Consider the following 22,713-nt stretch of genomic DNA (forward strand, 5'->3'; position numbering starts at 1 on the left):
TTTTTTGAGCTGGGGGGTGAGGCAGTTCCCTCTCGCCCCCCCCCCCATGGATCCGCACCTGATAGAACCCCATGGCCTCGTATCATTTGACCTTTGGACCTCTCGATGACATTTGATATATCTGATCATAATTTTACACACACTGCGGACTATCGGACCCGCGGTCTATTGGACCCGCGGTCTATCGGACCCGCGGTCTATCGGACCCGCGGTCTATCGGGATGTCCCCATTTTTTTAGATGGAGCCTTGTTTGATGATTTATTGTCTGATATTTACCCCTCTCCAGGAAAGAAATTAAAAAGCTACAATTCACAACTATAAGCTAAGTGATTTTGGATTATTAAGGCTCCGTTTTGACAAGCAAAGTCGGCGACTGTGAGGATAAAAGACTCACACATCGTATGTGCTGTGAACAGGGATTTATCTCCAGTGCATTTCAAATTACTATATCGCAGAATTGTGATATCCCAACTGGAAATGTGTGCATTAGAAATTGCACATGGTGAAGTATGGAAAAACTGCTACCGGAAGCGCGCGCGCACATGTATTACAGGAAAAAAAAGACGGACGTAGCTCACTTTTTATGGTACAGAAAAAAAGACGCACTTGGCAATTTTAAACTGTGTTTATCCTAAATTGAAAGTTACTTCATTTTGGCTTTACAGATATTTAAATTACGGTACATGTATGATATGGCTTCACTGCTCACTCACGGCGGGCGCAATTACCTGGAAAAAATTTGCGCCCAGTCGTCAAAATTTTGATGATTTTGGGGCTTTATGGGCGCAATTGATGGCTTTATGAGCGTGAATTTGCGCTCAGCGCCTGCTTATTTCAAGGCTTGGCTCTGAACCAACAGACATCGCCAGACATGATACCTCAACAGTAACTTTCCAGACGGAATCAGGTAAGGTAACAACGGCCCTGTCCTATCAAATTTAGGGACGGAAACTGGCTAAGAGTGTCTAAGTCCTCGCTTGAAGAAACAAACGGAGGAGTATGGCGACTTAAGGAAAATAATCACCAATATTTCCCTCAGTCTGCGGTGAGAACCAGTTGTTTACGAAAACAACAGCTACAAGGCCTGGTTTCTCTGGTGATCGCAAGGGCGAGCACCCCCGGCGCCGGTTGCAAAAGCATGGAACAGTCCCATATCGGTAAGACAAGGAGTTCCGAAAGTTGCGGGGGGTGGCAAAACTGACGCCCTAAGCAGCGGGGGATGAGAATCTAAGCTTCTAAAAAGAAGAGCTCCAGTGAAGTAAATCACTTTCATGGAGGGACTCATCCACAGTCGGCCCTAGAGATAGCGGGTCGCGGTGATCGATGGGTAGACAGACATAAGTATACATACACACACGCATACATACACACATATATAAATATATATATATACATATGTATGCATATATATATACTTACACATACATGCATATATACATACATCTATCCACGATCACATCATACTCGGTCGCGCAGTGACCATGGCCACAAACATAGCATGGATGGAGGATGAAAGCGGCCTGCGAGGCGACTCAAGTGTGCCGAATGAAAAACCTTCTAAATAAGAAGACAACTCGACAAACGGACACGGTAAATGCATCAACCGTAACCCACTCCACACAAGGAGGAAGCGGCGGAGACGTCCGCAAGCTTGACCCACATAGAGGGCAGTCTATCAGATAGATTGTTTGAGCTCGACCGATTGCCTGGCGGCGGACAGTTTGATGTGTGCTCGCCGACCCGGCACGGTGGGTGCGCCCAGGAAGTAGGCATAGAAATGCCGACAAAAAAAGCCTGGGGCTTGAAACAAGCCTGAACGCACGTACACAGACGACAATCTAAAGAGATATACGGCTGTTACTTTCCTCCGAGGTGATGCTTACCCGACCAGGAAAGACTCAGGGAACAAGCTGTGAATGTCAACAGGAGGGGTATCTAGCATATAAATAGCCGATTCCCTCCGGGTGTTCGGTGCGGGTGCAGACAAACAGGTTAATCATAACCATAACGCACCGGGTGGTGAAGGCATAGCGATTACTAAGTATAGGAGAACTATTAATCGCCGTGACATTCAGCTCCGATATTCATGCTCATAAGCTCGGCAGAGCTACGAGATAGCGAGTCATACCGCTGAGCGGTAATGGTGCTAATATCGGAGTCGCCCTGCCCTCTCTACAGCGGCGATCGCTGGAGAACGGGTGTCTGTACTAGCCCTGACTCTAACCTTACAAGGAAGAGTAGGAGTTAAAAGTAAAGACAGGGCACCCTTACTTTCATATAGAAAGTGGGGTTCAAGCCAAAAGCTGACGGTCCCGTCGCCTGGGCGGACGGTCCGCGGGCATGATAGGTTGCCCTCTCAAAAACAGCCAAGCATTCTCACGAGAGAAGGAAAGCATGCGGTATGTAAGAAATTCTTACCTCCAATCTACAGGCCTGCCTAGGGGGTAGAATGGAGAGAGTTACCGCTGAAAGAGCCGTCGCCGTAAGCGATGCCCGGCATTCTCTGAAGCTAGAGGGCGAATTCTGAAATTCAGGAGTACCTGCATATTAATGGGGATACCCATGCAGGTGAACTCGCCGACGGCTCCCCGGAGTGCGGGCTGGCGGGAGAAATCTCAATCCGCTCAATGCCTGACACCGGCAATAAGACCAACAGAAAGCAGCAAAGCGGCTGCAGCGTCCACCAAGTGACATTCGGGGGCTTGCCGACTTGCTGGGTGAGACCCATACGTCGGCAGCACCTGTACATATCATGAAATCACCCGTGCGGGTGAAAGGGCCTGCAATTTCATAGAAAAGGGCCGGCGGCTGGTACGAGGCTGCTGATAAGCCCTGCCGTCGCGTAGAGGCAGTCTATAATGACGGAGAACAGGAGGGTAAGAACCCGTAATGCTCGGGGACGTATTGATGCAATCTGTAAGGATGCAACGTCCAGCCGTCGGTCAACGAGAGCTTGCCGACATGTTGGAGCTTGAAAGCCGTATGTCGGAAGCACCTGCATAGAAACAGGGGTCACCGTGTAGTTGAGCAGCGTTTCGATAAGGGCCCGGCGTGAGAGGGCAGGTGACTGCTTGAACCGCACGGTGCTTAGCACGGCGGCTGAAGCTGATATGAAGCGTGGGGGGAATTACCGGCACTGCTCGTGGACGTGTGAAGCAACATGAGAGTTGCGACGCCTGACCCACAATTATCGGGAGTCTGGTGACATAATGGGGGCGACGCCCGGATGTCGATAAAACCTGCGTATTAGCGGGGATTTCCCTTGCAGGTGCGTGAGCCGGCGAATCATGAAATTGCCGGTGACTCTCCGAGGTGTGAGATGGCGAATGTCTGCTTGACCTGCCCGGTGCTTGACACGGCGGTTTCAGCTGACGGGGAGCATGAGGATAAAAATCTGTGATGCTCGAGGGCATTCTGGTGTAACATGAAGTTACGACGCCTGGCCATCGGCACAAGAATCAGAAAGAAAGGTCTGCCCGCGAAGCGGGGTTAGCGACCTAGAATTTCTTGTTCTTCCTCTTCTATAAGAGACAGGGGGGACGTGATATCTCGCATGAGAAAAGTCACCCAAATCTGATAAAGCCTTTCAGGCACATGGACGCAATTCCACGGTTCCACCTTAAAGGGCACGTGGACGCGATTCCACAGTTCCATCCTGATTGGATAATCGTGAGTTTGACGGGGTCGAGCTCACATGTCTCTAGCGACTAGGGGCTGGTAGCCCTTTGCTAATGCTCCCTGACGGAGACTGACAAAGCATTGGGCCTAGTCTGTGCCGGAAAAAGAGTCCCACGCTCTTAACCCGGACTTGTTGGACCCGATAGCCGGTGGGTCAAGCAGCCCTGGAGGAGTGAGGTTTTCTATACTAGTACAACACTCCCAAAAATAGGTTCAGGTCCCATCGAGGGAGCCTTGGCTATCACCTTTCAGGCATGTGGCCACAGCGCCACGGTTCCACCCTCAAACGCTCGGGCACGTGGGCGTAGTTCCACGGTTCCACCCTTCTTTTTCCAGGGCACGTGGACGCAAACCACGGTTCCACCCTTTATAGAGCCCTACGCAAAGGGTCTCACTCTCTTGCCCTCATACTCACCGCCGCTGATCGCAGGAACAAAATACCATGTCTGGTTCTCTCCCAGCGGCAGGTTTCGAGTCATCAAGAGATGAGTCGAAAGAGCTCATCTACCTGGTAAGTTCTTAACCTGAAAGAACAAAAGGAGGGGCGAAAACAGAGAGGGGGCGGAGGGTTGGGTGGGCAAGAAAGGTGACAAAACAAGATCCCTTTCAGAAATTATTAATAATAAAATCAATAACTTAGGTAATTGACAAACAAAACCAACTTCTTAAACATGAGTTCTGAAAACAAAGTTAAGAAGCTCAAGTGAGAGGAAAAAAAAAAAGTTTTTTTATTTTTTATTAATTACACGAGACATGACGTTAATTAATTAAAAACAGAAAACGTCCAAGACGAAGAGCAAGATCAGCTAAGAAAAAAAAAAAAAAAGTTTTGGGTTTTTTTTGACAAAGGTCGAAAAGAAACAAGTAATAGGAGCTGATCTGAAGGAATAAGTAGAAGTTTACTTCCCTTAAACTGGAAAGCCGAAAACTAATGAGCGAAAACAAAAGACGCTAATAAAAGAACAAGGGGGCTTCCCAAAAAAAATTCAATACAAAATAATTATTAAAATTAATAAATAATTAAACAATTAACCAATAGTTAACTAATCAATTCATTAATTAATCAATTAATTAATCAATCAAGAACAAAAGATTGATTGAAACACAAAGAGAACAATCAACCAACTCAAAACAAGAACAACAACAAAGTTGAAAACAAGTTTGAGAACAAACAAAAGACGACGCTCCTACCTGTCCAACATAGCCTAAGCTGTGGAGAGGGAAATAAACTCAATTCAATTCAAGACGAGGCAAAGGAGCAAGTCAAGAATTATAAAGGATTATAAAGAAAAAAGGAAGCGTCACATCAATGCCCGCGGCACACAGGAGAGCACGGAGCTGCGGGGAAGGGAAGCTGAGGCAACCCGTCTGTGAGAAAACGAAAACTGACGGTTCGGAACTCACAAAGTTTATTTGAAGAAAACGTGAATAAATAACACGAAGGCTCCGCGCAGAGAGATATAAATGAAATCAATCTAAAGCCGAAAGGCAAAGGATTGAAATAAGCAATAAATGCAAAGATAAATATGTCAACAAGGGACACTTTAAAAAAGCAAAGTGGGAGTGTACTTAGCTAACGTCTAATCACGGCGGCAGGCGAAAGTAAAAGAGGAAATGGACGACTATTTGCATGATGATCTTGGGATAGTGCGTGCATAGGGAGATGCTGTACGCGCGCAGGAAAAATTGTGTACTTTTATTTGGCGTGCAAGTTAATCGTAATGAACTAGCAAAACAAATGAATATATCCCAGTTATTGACAGTAAATTAGATTTGTAGAAAAACTTGGCGACAAACAATGGTGCAAAAAAGAAATAAAGAAAGAAAATAGAGGTGATTTGTCATAGAAAGACAACCTAATAATCATTTAACAGTTAATAACAATGAAGAACAAATAAATAGCAATTAAATAAGCAATGTTAAACATTAAATGGATTTGTAAACAAGCAGGACAAACTGCGATGCAAAACCATGCACTAAATCATGAAAAAAAAATGGCTCTTGATAACTGAAAATAGCTCTGGTAAAATGAAAAATGGCTCTAAATTTTTTTTAATGGTTCCCTAAAAATAAAAAGTAATGTCAACACTGCAATGAATGTAAGAACACATTGCCATTTGCCACTCACATTATTTGGTTTTCATTGCATCATGTTTTGCTTCACTTCAGCAGTTTTACTTCATCTAATTTTACCTTTTCCTTCCATCCTTTTTCATAATCATATTCCTTTTAAGATCCTCACAACCCTCCACCAAATCTACATTTGGTGGAATCTTATTACTAAATGAAAAATCAAAATCCTACTCACTTTTTAGGTTTTGACGATTTGACATCATCCTCTTCTCCAGAAGTTGATGAAACTATTGCAGCAGAACTCTTTCTCTTCACCATCAGTCTCTCCTTTGCTTTCCTAGCTATGGACTGTCTTGTTACCAATGATGTTGATGATGTTGTGGACTTAGTCTCATCTTGGCTATCGGTATATGATGATGCTCCTGAAGATGGAGACGACGAGGCTGTGTTTTGGCCTCTGGTGCTCCGACGAATGGCTGGACTTGCAGCAGGTTCTGCCTGTGGCATCTTAAACTTGCTCCTACTACGTAGGTCCCGGCGTAGACTTCGTAAAGGTTGCTTGGGTATGGATTTCAGTTTGGGGTTTTTGTCATGTATGCTAGGCACTTGACTGGCTTTTACAGAGCTCTCTCTACAGACAGCAAAGCATTTCTTCTCTTTGCATTTAGTCAAGGACTGTTTGGAATGGGCCACAGCATTTGATTTGTGTTTCTTTGTAAGAAGCAGGGGTGGTGGCAGTGGAGGGGGTGGTGGAAGGAAATCACCCGAATTCTTTTTTTCATCTGCACAATCATTGGTCACTGCATTTGCTTCAGCATTCTGTTTCTTCTTTTGTGATCTCAAAGGTCGGCACAGAATATTTCCCATAGCACTCCCCGAACTGCCTGATACAGATGCTTTGAGGCGATGAGCTATACTTTCAGATAACTTTTTGGAAACTTCCTTAGATTTTATTCCTAGCAGCCCAGGGCTCATAAATTTTGGAGAGCGAGACCTGGTAACAACTGGTTTTGATAACTCTGGTTTCAATGTCCTTGTAGAAACCAACTTAGAACTAGAAATCATGGAAAATTTGAATTTTCCAGATATTACTTTCTTCTTGTGAGAACGTTTTCTCTCTAGCGACTTTTTTGACCTAGAAAAATCTCTTAGCTTTGAAGATTTCTGAACCTTTGGAGATCTTTCAACTTCGGAGAGTTTCTTTGACTTTGATGATGAGCCTTTATAAACTGAATTATCTTTTCTTTCAGAAGATTTTGGTTTTGCTGGATCTCTAGACCTCGTCTTTACAGGACATTCTTCAGGTTGGGGATGGATTTTGGCAGAATTCAGATCATGAAATGCTTCCGTTGCTTGTATGTCATTGTGGTCAGGGTCAGTTATATTCAAAGGTTCCTCAGGATGTACAATGTCCACTAAAGCATGATTAACTGCAGTATGGTTAACAACAGCCTGTGCAAGAACAGAGTGTTCTTCAACAGATTCATCTACAATGGGATGGACTACAACATGATGGTCTTCCACAGGATTGTCTACAACTGAATGGCCTACAACTTCAAGGATACTTTGTTGCTCAGTGATATCAGACAGCCTTTGGGGTTCACTCAAGAGAAGAGGTTCTGCGCTGCTGTCTGTACATGTAGCTGGAAATTCCACAAAGTGTGGTTCTGCACCCAACTGCACATCAGCCTGTGGTAAGTCTAGAGGGAGTTCACTGCCTTGATTCTTAGATTCTTTGCTCTGTAGCTTTAGGTTCTCTTGTAGTTCATCATCTGCAATGTCCTGTTCTGATCTAGGTCTCTGTAGTGAAGCATACAGGGCTCGGGTTAACTCCCTTTCTTCTTGCCAGAGGAGGCCATCATTGAATTCCTACAAGGTGAAATGAAACAAAGGATATTCATGTTTTTCAGATGATATATGTGACTCTCTAACAACTAATGTAATAATAAATGATGGCATAATAAACACACATATGATATTATAACTATATTTAATATGTTTCCATGCCATGAGCATCTTTTCATGATAGATACCGGACATTAGAAATGGTCCTGTCATTATCAATATAAATCTGTGCTGTAAACCAGATTTACATAGCTTTAATGAAATATGTGAATGTCTTCTTATAATGATTAGATACAGGACAGTAATTTTGCAGTACCTCTGGATAAAGAGAACTTTTCTCCAGAAGTGGAGTGATATAGGCAACCTTCAAACAAGTGGGAACTTCAGCCTGATCAACACTTAAACTAACTATCTGTGAAATAATGGGAGCAAATGTAGAGGAACAATCTTTTAACAAAATGGTAGGAATTGGGTCTAACTGGCATGATTTAGGGGGTATTTTCCTAAGAATTGATTGAATCTCATCTGGATTGGTAGGATGCAGAGTCTCAAGCAAGGTCGCAGTGAAAGGTTGAGGACGTGACTCATCTTGGAAGAACTGGATGAACGTCTCAGCCATAACATGACTATCAGTGTGACGCAGTAGAGGGGTAGACTGCTTGCGATTCAAAAGACGGTTAGCAAGAGAGAAGAGCTTGCGTGAGTCGCTACCACAGTCCTTAACGAGACCAACATAATGTGATCAATTCGCCTTCATCAGCATGGAGCTTACCAAGTTCTTCTGAGCACACCATAGTTCTCTGTCGATGTATAGCTTAACGTTGGAACGCCATTTACGTTCAAGTTTCCTACGTTTCCTCTTAGCTGCGGAGATATCAGGATTGAACCAAGGACAGTCGTTACGGTTCTTGATGGTTCTCGTCTTCGCAGGTGCATGAGAATCCAGGAGTGTGCCGAGCTGAAGATTATACAATCGCACAGCATTTTTTTTTTATTGCTTTTCAGATCCTAAAAAACTTGTCGATTATTTCGTCCACGATCTCTTCCCGGAATTTCTTTGACTCACTCAGAACGAAGAACGATAGCTACAGCGCTTCGCACGGGAGGGGGGACACAAACCCCCTCCCGAACCCTCCCTCCGTGCATGCTTCGCACGCACCGAGGCTGCTGCGCGGCTTGCGTCGCTTAGCGCTGCCAAGCGTCAGAATGAACCTGGCAAAGACGTTGAACTAGAATGACAGACTTTTTGTCAACTTTGATAGATATTTTTGTAAATAGTTTATCTAATACATCTGGCATTTTGGTGTCTGATTTGTAAGACTATTTCCTTATTTTTGTTGTGGTGTTTTTCGGCAGAGATAACGATAAATCTGCATCAATTAGTGTTCGAGAAATTTCAAAAGAAAATTTAAATAGACTTAGGGAGAGATTAACTGAGATCGACTGGAATGTCATTATAACATTCAAGACTCAGATATTTGTTTTGACAAATTCTTGGATCTTTTTTATGTCTACTTATAATGCTACAATCCCTCTTAAGAAGTTTTCCCGCTCCACATATAAAAAGGGTTACACTTCGTATTTCCGAAGGTTCATAATTCCGAAGGTTCTTTATTCCGAAGGTTCGTAATTCCGAAACACGTAAATTGCCTATACCTCGATGTTCGTTAATCCGAAAACGTAAAAGGGTTCGTTAATCCGAAAACGAAATAAGGTTCGATGTTCCGAAGGCTCGTTAGTTCGAAAACGAAATAAGGTTCGTTGTTCCGAAGGTTCGTTAATCCGTAAACGAAATAAGGTTCGTTGTTCCGAAGGTTCGTTAGTCCGAAAACGAAATAAGGTTCGTTAATCATTACGTTTTCGGACTAACGAACCTTCGGAATTACGAACCTCATTTCGTTTTCGGATCAACGAACCTTCGGAATTACGAACCTCACTTTGTTTTCGGACTAACGAACCTTTGGAATTACGAACCTCATTTCGTTTTCGGACTTACGAACCTTCGGAATTACGAACCTTCGGAAATACGAACCTTCGGAATAACGAACCTTCGGAATATCCGAACCTTCGGAATAACGAAGCTTCGGAATTACGAATGTATGCGATAAAAAGACACCCAGACTCCCCTGGATCTCTAAATCTCTCCTTAAGTCCATCAACCATAAAAACAATTTATTTTGCAAATATAAGAAACAGCCCGGTAATGATAAACTTGAAAGGAAATATTCTTGATATTGTAATGTACTGACAACTTCCCTATGTCTTGCCTAGGCCTGACTTGAAACGGATATTTCAATATCCGGATACCCGACACTGAAAACCGGACGGCGGACGGGTATCCGAAATTTTACCCTGAAATATAAAAAATAATATCCATTTGCACTTATTTGAGTTATATTTAAGATTTTCAGTTATAATTAAGTTTTGAACCTATCCGATGATGGCGAGAGTCAGCGTGCGCTAATTAAAATATTTCTGAAAACCACGAAATTAAGAGAAGCTGAATATTTTGGGTTGAATCTATTTTGCAATCGGATTTGACTAATGTGAGTTAGCATGAGGCTACGGCTACAAATGTAGATCGTATGACTGTGTAAGCTATGAGTAAATGACTAACTCACATTAGTCAAATCCGATTGCAAAACAGGAATGGGGAGAAACCCGAAAATATAATAAATATTCCAAGTACGATCCCATTAAATGGTTGCGAGAGTATGTGTGTTTATTTGTTAGTTCCGATCGAATGAAATAAGATGCAATGAATTTGACCGAGGCGAGTGTAAGAGCGAGTCTACTATCACTAAAAATCTAAAACCAGACAGGCCTATATCATTCAGCTCACGCACGTGCTGTCCTGTCTGGACGTGTCTGGAGTGAATCATCCGATATATATTTGGTCACATTACACTCGCTACACCTTCATATGGGATCCTACTTGGAATATTTATTATATTTTCATTTTCATGTCGGGTTTCTCCCCATTCCTGTTTTGCAATCGGATTTGACTAATGTGAGTTAGCGTGAGGCTACGGCTACAAATGTAGATCGTATGACTGTGTAAGCTATGAGTAAATGACTATTATTTGAGTTATACAAGTCGGGCCTAGTTACGATCCCATTAAATGGTTGCGAGAGTATGTGTGTTTATTTTTTAGTTCCGATCGAATGAAATAAGATGCAATGAATTTGACCGAGGCGAGTGTAAGAGCGAGTCTACTATTACTAAAAGTCTAAAACCAGACAGGCCTACATCATTCAGCTCACGCACGTGCTGTCCTGTCTGGACGTGTCTGGAGTGAATCGTCCGATATATATTTGGTCACATTACACTCGCTACACCTTCAAATGGGATCGTACTTGGAATATTTTCATTTTCATGTCGGGTTTCTCCCCATTCCCCAAATTATAGCCAAGCTTCTCATTTCTCAACTTCTGAAACATAATCACACTTCTAACAAAGATTCAAGACAAGATTTAATAACAGTAACAGTAACTAATCACTTACATTCATCACCAGTAAGTTTTACTGCATAACACGTTGATTCACAACCGACCACAATAATCATTATTAATGACAGTTCAAGAAAGAAAAGGGATGATTCATTATTTCGGATTTGATAAATAAATCAAAAGAAACAGAATAAAACGGCCAATCAACATGTATTTGACGTTTACATGATTTCAAAATTATCTTCATTCATATCGAAAGTTGATGTGAGACAAAAGTATTGAAAATGAATATTTCGTTACGCATTTCAATTTAAATAAATTACAAAAAACAACATGACACACGCAGCCAACATTCATTCGACATTTTCATAGTTTAAAAAATAATCATCTTCATTTGTAACGAAAGTTGCCGTGAGAAAAAGGAGAATTCATTTTGTATTTGATGAATAAATCACAAAAACAACATGACACACGCAATCAACATTTATTCGACGTTTTCAACTTTTCATAGTTTCAAAAATAATCATCTTCATTTGTAACCAAAGTTGCTGTGAGAAAAAGCAGAATTCATTTTGCATTTGCTGAATAAATTACAAGAAACAACATGACACACGCAATCAACATTCATTCGACGTTTTCAACTTTTCATAGTTTCAAAAATAATAATCTTCATTGGTAACCAAAGTTGCTGTGAGAAAAAGCAGAATTCATTTTGCATTTGATGAATAAATTACAAGAAACAACATGACACACCCGAGTAACCCGATCAACATTTATTTGACGCTTAAATGGTTTCAAATTATCTTCATTCTTCACTCGCATTGAAAGTCGAGGTAAGAAAATATACGATGAGTTACGCATTTGAAATCATCAAAACATAAGACGGGAAAGAAAAACTATCTTAAGCGACACCATAGCAAAATCGCCATCGTTGTCAGAACGGAATTTTACTCCATTCACGGACGGTCATGTTTCAAAACTGATATAAAAACGATGGTTTTAAACAAGAATATATTACCAAAGAAGATTAATTGACATTGGTGATTATATTGGCGACTAAAACTTATGAATTTTGTTGGTGAGTCTTACTAAATTTAATGAGTTTTTGTGACAGGAAAGTGGTGATTCAATGTCCATGGATACCCGAACCCGAAAAATCAAAACCGTTATCCGTCCACGCGGGCGGAAACCGTTAGGATATCCTTTTGGTGGCAGCACTAATTAAAATAATTCAGTTCAGAATCATACAAGTAATAGTATATCAACAAAACATTGTTCACAAAATGATTATTCATAATACACAAAATTGTACCAAAAAATACAGAATATAACATTCAAATCATCTAGAACAAAGTAAATACTTAGTCTGTAGACAAATAAAAAATACTAATATAACAAAAAAAGAATTTATAACGACGCAATTGAACTGAATGATTATTAGAAGTAGAACAACCTCCCATCCCAACTGCTCCCCCCATATCCCATCCAAGCCCAGGAAGCGCGGCCTAGCTGCTTCCCTCCCCTAAACCCCGGCTACCCACCACCTGCCTTCTGTACATGTACTGTAATATAATACCAGATCGCAGCGTGTCTATCGCATCAGGAAACTGTGTATGGTGTATGTTTGTGCATACCTAACCCAGAGAGCTCCAGCCCGCGTAGCGGGCTGGAGCCCAGACGCGCAGTGTACAAACGGGCATTCAGGTGAGAGTACCGTGAAGTTTGGTCAATATCATTTACATAATACATAATTTAAACAGAAATTAAGCACTTACCACGATTGTATGGATGATAGTCTAACGAGTGGCAGTTTCCTGACATCGAGGCACAGACTGGAACCTCAAAAAACGATCAGTTCTGTCGCGGTGTCTCTCCCTCTTTCAAAATTCAAAACAAAATGGCCGATCGAGACCGAGGCTAGTATAGCACTAGCGCATATAGACTTTGTCAAATTCGCGCATGCGCCCTACACCCTCTCGAACGGCCATTTTGCTATGAATTTTGAAAGAAGGAGAGCCACCGCGACAGAACTGATCGTTTTTTGAGGTTCCAGTCTGTGCCTCGATGTCAGGAAACTGCCACTCGTTAGACTATCATCCATACAATCGTGGTAAGTGCTTAATTTCTGTTTAAATTATGTATTATGTAAATGATATTGACCAAACTTCACGGTACTCTCACCTGAATGCCCGTTTGTACACTGCGCGTCTGGGCTCCAGCCCGCTACGCGGGCTGGAGCTCTCTGGGTTAGTGCATACCCTGCATGTGGTGTGTGCTGCTCGATTTACTTATATGCGCTCGACCTATCATCTAAAAATAGAAAATATGAATACATAATTAGGTACAAGTCTAACGTAACCGAGTCTACATACACTATAGCTAGCTGCGCGTGCATGCCGGTTTGGTATATAAAGCACAACGTGTGTATTGCATAGCCAGCTAGCTAGACCTATACTTTATACATGTATGTATTTATGAATTATTGTTTCTTTCTTTTCGAGGGAGAGTGGTCGAAACCGGGATCGAAAGAGGGAAAAGGGAAAATGTATATGATTTTTATAATCGTATACGATAAATTCTTAATTGGTCTAAAACCAATCTAGTTGGTCAGTACAGTCTCGACCCATTACCTAGGCCTAATAGCATTTTGTCTACCAAACAATGTATGAAATGGTGTCCCTGGACTGAAGCTCAGAATATTTCTGCTCCATCGTCATTACCACCACTACCATTACCTCTCGTTATGTTTTTTAATCATGAATTATAAAGTTATGAAAATAATATTGTATTCTGCATATCAATCATATTCTCTGCTTATGATAATATTCCCACTAGCTTTGCTCAAAAACAGAACATGAAAATTGTTCGCAAAATCCAAACATCCTTTTAACGTTAGAAATAAAAGAACACACAAAACAGGCGTTAATTTGAATAAAGAAAAGATGAATTATTTATGAAAGTTGATAAACGCAATTCTGGGGAAAAGAAGAGAGGTATAAACAACTTAAGAATCAACTTGACGTATTATCACTCAGTTTTATACCACTATCATGACTAGCAAAAGTAAATTACGGCATCCCCAAAAAAAATATTTTGCGTTGCTCTGACGTAATTTCGTCCCAACCGCGGGTCGGACGAAGGGCCAGGGATGGCTCTGACGTAATTTCGTCCCACCCGCGGGTCGGACGAAGGGCCGGTGCTGGCTCTGACGTAATTTCGTCCCACCCGCGGCGGGATGAATCTCGTATAAGGCTACGGCTGATATTGCAGAGCTCTTGGATCTGTCGTCCCGGGCGCGGCGGGATGAATAGCGGCGCGCTAGGAGAAAAAGGGGCTCGCTGAATAACCGAATCGTCCCAGACGGCAGGATTTCGTCCGAGGCGCGGCGACCCGCAACCGATAATAAGTTTGCTCTACCTTAGTGTAGTTTAAAAGTTTATTACATGTATATGCATGTATAATCATTGTACATTATTTTTGGTATGTTAAGATAGTGTTTACGAAATTATCAAATAGACACTATAGCCAAAACTTATTGCTTAGAAAAATTGATTTCAGGATCGATCCGGTTATCCAAATTATCTTCAGCTTTGCACAGGATTGAAGTTATGTAAAATTGAAGATGCATACAGTTTATCACCAATTGATATTATTCTCACAAACCAAACAATTTCTATTATTATTATCTGATATATCATAACTAAGCCAAATTACCAAAATTTGCAGACTACCAAAAGTATTGTTTAAAACAATATCATTGAAATTTGAAATTCTCAATCTTATCAGAAGAAGGGAGATGTTACGATATCAGTATTGATATCTAAGCACTCCATACACCTCCCGCAACATGGATACCATGCCTGTTGATTGACCTGCCTGGCCTGTATAATAAAACTGTATCATACGTTCACTACCAAAGTCTCCACCAGAATCCTTTGTATTGGATCAGTTGGCGTGAACAAACGAAATACATATCATCTAAAACGTTCACACATATCAACTTCAATAATTCATACTTGAAATGAATATCTGTGAATTGTCAATTCCACTTTGTTGAATGTGTACTTCTATCGAAATCTATTGAATCACGTACCCCTCCCGACCCAAGGTGGATTTTCCAATCGCCATAAAGATTATACAGCCACAATCACAGTAGACACATCCATAAATGAATATTAATTTCATTCGCTCCGAACATTGACTTCTTTTCGCCAATCCCCTCCCCCACAAAGTCACAAACATCACATCATTTCCATTTACATTGCCCACGTACGACAACCCCCCCCCCATTATTCTTTCTGTTCTCCTTTCACACAAATTAATTTAAAATAATATTTTATTTTAAATCGTAGTTGGTCAATTCCAGCCAAATATTGCATTTTTCCAGTTTTTGAAATTTCTTTCCTGAGAAATTTTGTTTATACTGTTTATAAGTATACATTTTAAGCAGGGTGCTACATAACTTTTTTGAAGCACTTGCCCAGTCGGGCAAGTAAATTTTCAAATAGTTGGAATACTTGCCCGAATATAGATTTCACTTGCCCGAAAAAATCCTTCAAAACAAAGTTTTATTGCTTCAAAACAAGTTATAGCCTTATAGTTTTACATACCATACCATTGACGGCTTTAAAAATACATTTTTCAACATGACTACTGATGTACCTTGTAGTTGTATTTCTTTTTATTTATGATTTTTATCTTGAATATCATGACAAAATAAATGGTAAATATGCTCTTTAATTAATTTCCTAATCTCAAATATTTTCCATATATTTTGGAGGGGACTAAGACACACAATAAAAAAAGGGGAAATCACTGATAATAACCAGAGAAAAAAAATGAAGAGAGGGGGAGAGAATGAAAGAAAAAAAGTAAGAAGACAGAAAGGACAAAGAAATAAAGGAAGGAAGGAAGAAAAAATAGGAAAAAAAAGAAATACAGAGAGAGAGAGAATGGCTGCGGGGAAGAGAAAGATGGTAAGAAAGAAAGGAAGAAAGAAGGGAAAGGAGGATGGAAAGATAAAAGAAAGAAAGAAAAAAATAGGAAAAAATGACAGGAAAGAAAGAAGGAAGATAGGAAGAAAGAAAAAGTATAAGGATAGATGGAAGGAAGGAAAAAAAAGAAAAAAAGAAAAGAAAGATACAACGAAAGACAGAAAGAAATGAAGGAAGGAATGAAGGAACGCAGAAAGAAAAAATAAGAAAGAAAAGGAAGGATGGATGGAAAAAAAAAGAAAAATCAAAAGAACAAAAGACAAAAAAAAAGAAAATCAGAAAGAAAGAAGGAAAGAAAGTAAGAAAGAAAGAAAGAAGGAAGGAAAGAAGACAAATTGAAAAAAACTGAGGGGAAGAGAAAGGAAGGAAAGCAAGGAACAAATAAAAAAAGAAAAAGAAAAAAGGTAAAAGAAAGAAAGGAAGAAAGAAAAGAGAAAAAGAAAAGGTAAAGGATTGATGGAAGGAAGGAAAAGAGAGAAAGAAAATGAGAGAAAGGAAAGAAGGAAGATAGGAAGAAAGAAAAGGTATAAGGATAGATGGAAGGAAGGAAAAAAAAAAAAGATACAACGAAAGACAGAAAGAAATGAAAGAAGGAATGAAGGAAAGAGATGAAGGAAGGCAGAAAGAAAAAATAAGGAAGAAAAGAAAGGATGGATGGAAAAAAGAAAGATCAAAAGAACGAAAGACAGAAATAAAGAAAAACAGAAAGAAAGAAGGAGAGAAGGAAAGGAAGGAGAAAGAAAGAAGGAATGACAAAAAGAAAGGAAGGAAGGAATGAAGGAAAGAAATAAAGAAAGAAAAGAAAGAATGAAAGGGATGAAGAAAGTAAGGAAGAAAAAGACAGGAAGAAAAGGTAAATAATGGATGGATGGACGGAAGGAAGGAAGACAGTAAGAAAGAATGAAAGGAAGGGGAAAAAGAAGGAAGGATTAAAGAAAGAGGTAAACAAAGGTTGGATGGAAGGAAGAAAGAAAAAAAGATAGAAAGAAAAGAATGACAAAAAGAAAGACAGCTATAGTAACAGAAAAAATGAACAAAAGAAGGAAGGAAATTTAAAGAAATAAAGAGAGATTCAAAAGAAGGAAAGATAGGCAGAAAGAAAGAAAATAGAGAGGAAGAAAGCTCAAACTATCCAGTCATAAATAAAGAAGAAAATTTATCAATTTCCTTGGCTAAAAAAAATAGTTACGAAAGAAACCACGTTTATCAACATACACACAAATGCATATGTGGGACTGTCAAACAATGTATTTCAGTGTGTGTGCGATACAGACGATCATTCGAAACCCGATCTTTTTTAAGCATAACAGAAGTAAAAATTTCTCCTTTTACTGCTTACAAATGACAGAGCTACCCCAATTTTTCGGAAATATGAACATTACAAGAATTTTCATTGGTGAGAAATGTGAATTTTGACAGTTCTGTGGGAGATTCTTCCATAGCAAACTTTGTTCGTGCAACACTGTACACCGTAGAAACTTTACTAAATGCATCGGCTGCGTGGATTAGGCGCTAGCTAGCTAGGTATGCTAGACTGCCATTGATTCTGTGTGTGTGTGTACGTCTCTGAGCTGTGTGTTTATTGCAGAAAATGGCGCAAATTTTGCAATTCGAATTATAAACTTTTTTTAAAGAAGAAATTAATGATATTGCTTTTTTTGTCTCTTTTTCTTTTCTATATTTTGATGGTGAAATATGGGGAATCTTTCTTAAATATAATTTCCATAGGAGAATTTTGCTTGCCCGATTCGGGCAAGCAGTTTTTGTCTTTGCTTCAAAACACTTGCCCGACTCTAACTTTTACTTGCCCCGGGCAATCGGGCAAGCGCTTATGTCGCACCCTGGGGCATTTCTTACTCAATCACACATCTCCAAATCAAGGGTAAGTCCTTTGATTAAACACAAACATGTAGTTGAATTGCAATTGCAACTCAAACTTATTACACTTGTATTCGAATATAATATAAAAAAACATACAACCCGGAAAAAAAAATCAGCGTATTCAAACCAGGGTCCCTGCAAACGTCAAAACAATGCTCTTACAGCATTCGCCATAGACCATTTGCTTCCTTCTTCTGGGTTTTTAAAGGTCAAGTCAACCCAAGAAAAATGTTGATTTGAATAAATAGAGAAAAATCAAGCAAATCGCTGAAAATTTCATCAAAATCGGATGTAAAATAAGAAAGTTATGACATCTTAAAGTTTTAATTATTTTTCACAAAACAGTGATATGCACAACTCAAATGAGACAGGCGATGATGTCCCTCACTCACTATTTCTTTTGTTTTTTGTTTGAATTATACAATATTTCATTTTTTATAGATTTGAAAATAATGACCAACTTGACTGAATCATATAGTATCAAATCAAACAATGTTGTTTCACTTAGCAATGAGGAGAAAAATAGAATATTTCATATTTCATGTAATAAAATGCAAAAGAAATAGTGAGTGGATGACGTCATCGGTCTCCTCATTTGCAAGCCCACCAGGATGTGCATGTAACTGTTTTGTGAAATTAAGCAAAACTTTAAAATGTCATAACTTTCTTATTTTACATCCGATTTTGATGAAATTTTCAGTGTTATGCTTGTTGGATTTTGCTCTTTTTATTCAAATCAACTTTTTGAGGGGTGGACTTGTCCTTTAATGGTACAAGTCTGTTCGCTGCTGTTGCCTAATCAAAATGCGTCATTAATTCTATTGCAATGGGGTTTTTCGGTGATTCCTGACTTTGCTACGTCATGAAATTTCATAATTTTTGTTGTGACGCAAGTGTTATTTATATGAGAAAATTTATGCTTTGTTTATTCACATATATTCAGGGCTCGAAATTGGTGGCGGTCCAGGGGCCATTGACCGCCTAAAGCTCCGTCGGGCACCCTAAAAGTCGGGTAATAGTGCCCAGGCTGACCACCAGAAAAAATAAATGTAGAAAACCGAAAATGAGTAGGTCTAAAACGAATGAAACTTCTCTCATGCAGAGCGTTTAAACTTATATTTTGTTGCTTACGTTTAGAAATTTTGAAATCCGTTTAGACGAATTCTGCACTGATTATTCAATTTTTTTACAATCCTCCCCGACTTCATTGTAGATTCGATCCACATCGCGCATCAAAGACAGTCACGCATGCAATCAATCTCACTCCCGTGATCGAAAGTGCATGCACACACTGAGCAAGACTGGTACCTAGTTTTGTAAATTTTGTGTGTATGACGCACACACTCTTATGCCGCGGTATATGGTATCATTCAACAGACTGGTGATCCCACCACTTAGGTATTGTGCGGCACTACCGTACGCTCTCAATATGACCGCATATTTAATACCCTTCATTATTTTGCGGCATGTACGATGATCAACCCACTGATGGTTTGACTAGCCCAAGGCACTTGCGCACGACTTTCATGGGCCAATCGACGGCCGGCGTATCCGGTCATTGATCGGCCCATTGAACTTGAATAAAGTTAAGTCCTTTCATTATAGTATCAAATTCAATGTGTAGTGAGCTTGTTGTGTGTAATTCGGTGATTGAGGACACATTTTGTGATGTTGGGAAATGGACAACGACATGATCACTTGTTTATGTTTTGCTTTTGCCTCATCCAAGCCACAAGTGGTTTTGTTGCCACTCTTTCTGTAATGTATACTTCTGGGGCCCATTTCATAAAAAGTTGCTATAAATTCTTTCGCAGCCAGAGGCTGAATTGTGGAATCTTTTACAAATCAAAAATATAAACATTACATAAACATCATAAATAATTACATAATTACACAATCAAAAATTCAACCATTGGTTTGCATCAATTTGTACCAGTCAATGGGAGGGGGCTGAAAGTGAAGCCTATATATCAAGTTTGTACATTTAGTATTGGGGGTAAAAAAAATGAAAAAATAGTTTACACATGTGACAGACCAAATCATGACAACAAGTCTTGGTTTGATAGTACATATTTTATCACACTTTATTCACTTTATGGAGTGAGTGCACTTCAACATTTCCGCGGCAACGACTGTTAACTTGGTGTGATGTTTTGACAATAAATTTATCATAACCATGATCAAATGTGAATTGAATGATGTTCTTTCCAATTTCAGTTTTGGTGAAGTTGTATTCATTTTATTATGCATGGTTTCCCTCAGTGTTGGTGAGGGTGTTGTGCTTTTATTTCAGGAAATGTCATTGACACTTGTTCATTTTAAAACGTACCTCTAACATTAAGTCTAAAAATGAAAAAGTCTCAAGTAAACAAAGGTGTGAAAAGGATCATGAGTAATTTTTTTAAATCTCCTTTGAAACAAAGGCTTGAGTTTGTCCTTTTTAAAGGACAAGTCCACCCCAACAAAAAGTTGGTTTGAATTAAAAGAGAAAAATCCAACAAGCATAACACTGAAAATTTCATCAAAATTGGATGTAAAATAAGAAAGTTATGACATTTTAAAGTTTCACTTAATTTCACAAAACAGTTGTATGCACATCGTGGTCGGTATGCAAATGAGGAGACTGATGACGTCATCCACTCACTATTCCTTTTGTATTTTATTATGTGATATATGAAATACTCTAATTTTCTCCTCATTGTCTAGTGAAACAATGATTAATTCCACCCTGAACATGTGAAATTAGCATTGTTTAATACTATATGGTTTAGTCAAGTTTGTCCTCATTGTCAAATCTGTAAAAAATGAAATATTGTATAATTCAAACAATAAAAAACAAAAGAAATAGTGAGTGATGGACATCATCACTGAGTTGTGCATATCACTGTTTTGTGAAAAATAGCGAAACTTTAAAATACCATAACTTTTTCATTTTACATCCGATTTCGATGAAATTTTCAGTGTTATGCTAGTTTGATTTTTCTCTATTTATTCAAATCAACATTTTTCTGGGGTGGACTTGTCCATTAATCCACAGAAAGGTTCTACCAGTAATGTAGTGTTTCGCAGCAAGAGTTGATACACTTTACAATTTGTCATGATACAATATTTTCAATATGCATGTGATGACCACCTAAACTGCCATTTGACCACCTAAGTTCAGTCCAGGGTGCCCGGCTGACTTCCAAAAATTAAAGTTAATCGAGAGGCCTGTTATTTCTTGAAAAAAATCATTTTTTCTAAGCTAAATATCGGTAACAAAAATACGTTAAACGTGCATTTTATTTGACTGTTCAGAAATTTCAAACTTTTATCTATATAATAAGACCAATTTTTAAGGAATAAACAATTCTAAGCGCAAAAAAACGCCGATCGGAAAGATCGTCTTCACTGGCATGTGAGTGGGGTAGAAAAAAGTAAGGAAAATATTTTGCTGCAACAATCGGAGCAACCGAGCGGGGGTGGGAGGGGGTTTCCCCCCTCCCACGGTGCGACGGATTTGTAAGTCAAATGGTGCAATTCGAAGCATACTTTTGATGACATTTCTAGGTACTCTTTGAGTTGGCAATCTGTACAAAGAAAATAATACAGTTGTGTAGTTATAAGATCTAGATGACACTTACAAAGTCTGAAAGTCAAGAATCTTGACTTTCAAACTTTGTGTCATCTAGATCTAATAACTACACAAGTGGAACGCCTCTGGCAGTCTCGCCTGCATTACGCAATTTAACATAGCAGCAGTGCTAACTTTGAAAACTACTATAAAATAATCATTCACAAAAACACCATTCATATAATGATATAATACCACGTTCATTGACCATAGATGACATTTGAACGGTGACTTAAGACTTGTCAACTACACCCATGTCCACATTTCATTCATTCTCTATCCATAAACTTTCAAAGTTATGATGGCACTTCAACAATTACCCCAACATGGCCTAAGTTTATTGACCTTAACTGACCTTTGACCATGGTCATGTGACCTGAAACTCGTACAGGATGTTCAGTGATACTTGATTACTCTTATGTCCAAGTTTTATGAACTAGATCCATAAACTTTCAGAGTTAGGATGGTAATTTAACATATACGCCCAACACGGCCAAAGTTCATTGACCTTAAATGACCATTGACCATGGTCATGTGACCTGAAACTCACAGAGGATATTCAGTGGTACTTGATTAACCTAATGTCCAAGTTTCATGAACTAAATCCATAAATTTTCAAAGTTATGATAGTAATTCAACAAATGCCCCCAACTTAACCAAAGTTCATTGACCCTAAATGACCTTTGACCTTGGTCACGTGACCTGAAACTCGAGCAGGATGTTCACTAATACTTGATTAACCTTATGCCCAAGTTTCATGAACTAGGTCCACATACTTTTTAAGTTATGATGTCATTTCAAAAACTTAACCTTCGGTTAAGATTTTGAAAATAATTTTCCCAACATGGTCTAAGTTCATTGACCCTAAATGACCTTTGACCTTGGTCATGTGACCTGAAACTCAGGCAGGATGTTCAGTAATACTTGATTAACCTTATGTCCAAGTTTCATGAACTAGGTCCATATACTTTCTAAGTTATGATGTCATTTCAAAAACTTAACCTTAGGTTAAGATTTGATGTTGACGCCGCCGCCGTCGCCGTCGGAAAAGCGGCGCCTATAGTCTCGCTCTGCTATGCAGGCGAGACAAAAACTGACTCAAGATCATCAAAGTCGAAAATTGACAAAAGTAATTCAGTAACCAACTCCTGATCAGTCCTCTTCCAAAATCAGTTCCA

General features: G+C 39.4%; 1 protein-coding gene across 1 annotated transcript in view; it reads right to left on the reverse strand.

Moving 5' to 3' along the window:
- The window catches only part of LOC135153230 (uncharacterized), a 52,742-nt gene that overhangs the window by 23,450 nt on the left and 6,579 nt on the right, over window positions 1-22,713 (reverse strand). The window contains exons 2-3 of the mRNA XM_064095648.1: window positions 8,370-8,555; window positions 5,988-7,621 (exon numbers count right to left, since the gene is read on the reverse strand). Coding sequence (XP_063951718.1) covers window positions 5,988-7,621; window positions 8,370-8,555 — 1,820 coding nt within the window. The remainder of the gene's footprint in view (window positions 1-5,987; window positions 7,622-8,369; window positions 8,556-22,713) is intronic.

The sequence above is a fragment of the Lytechinus pictus genome, chromosome 2 (assembly GCF_037042905.1).
Source record: "Lytechinus pictus isolate F3 Inbred chromosome 2, Lp3.0, whole genome shotgun sequence".
NCBI lineage: Eukaryota > Metazoa > Echinodermata > Echinoidea > Temnopleuroida > Toxopneustidae > Lytechinus > Lytechinus pictus.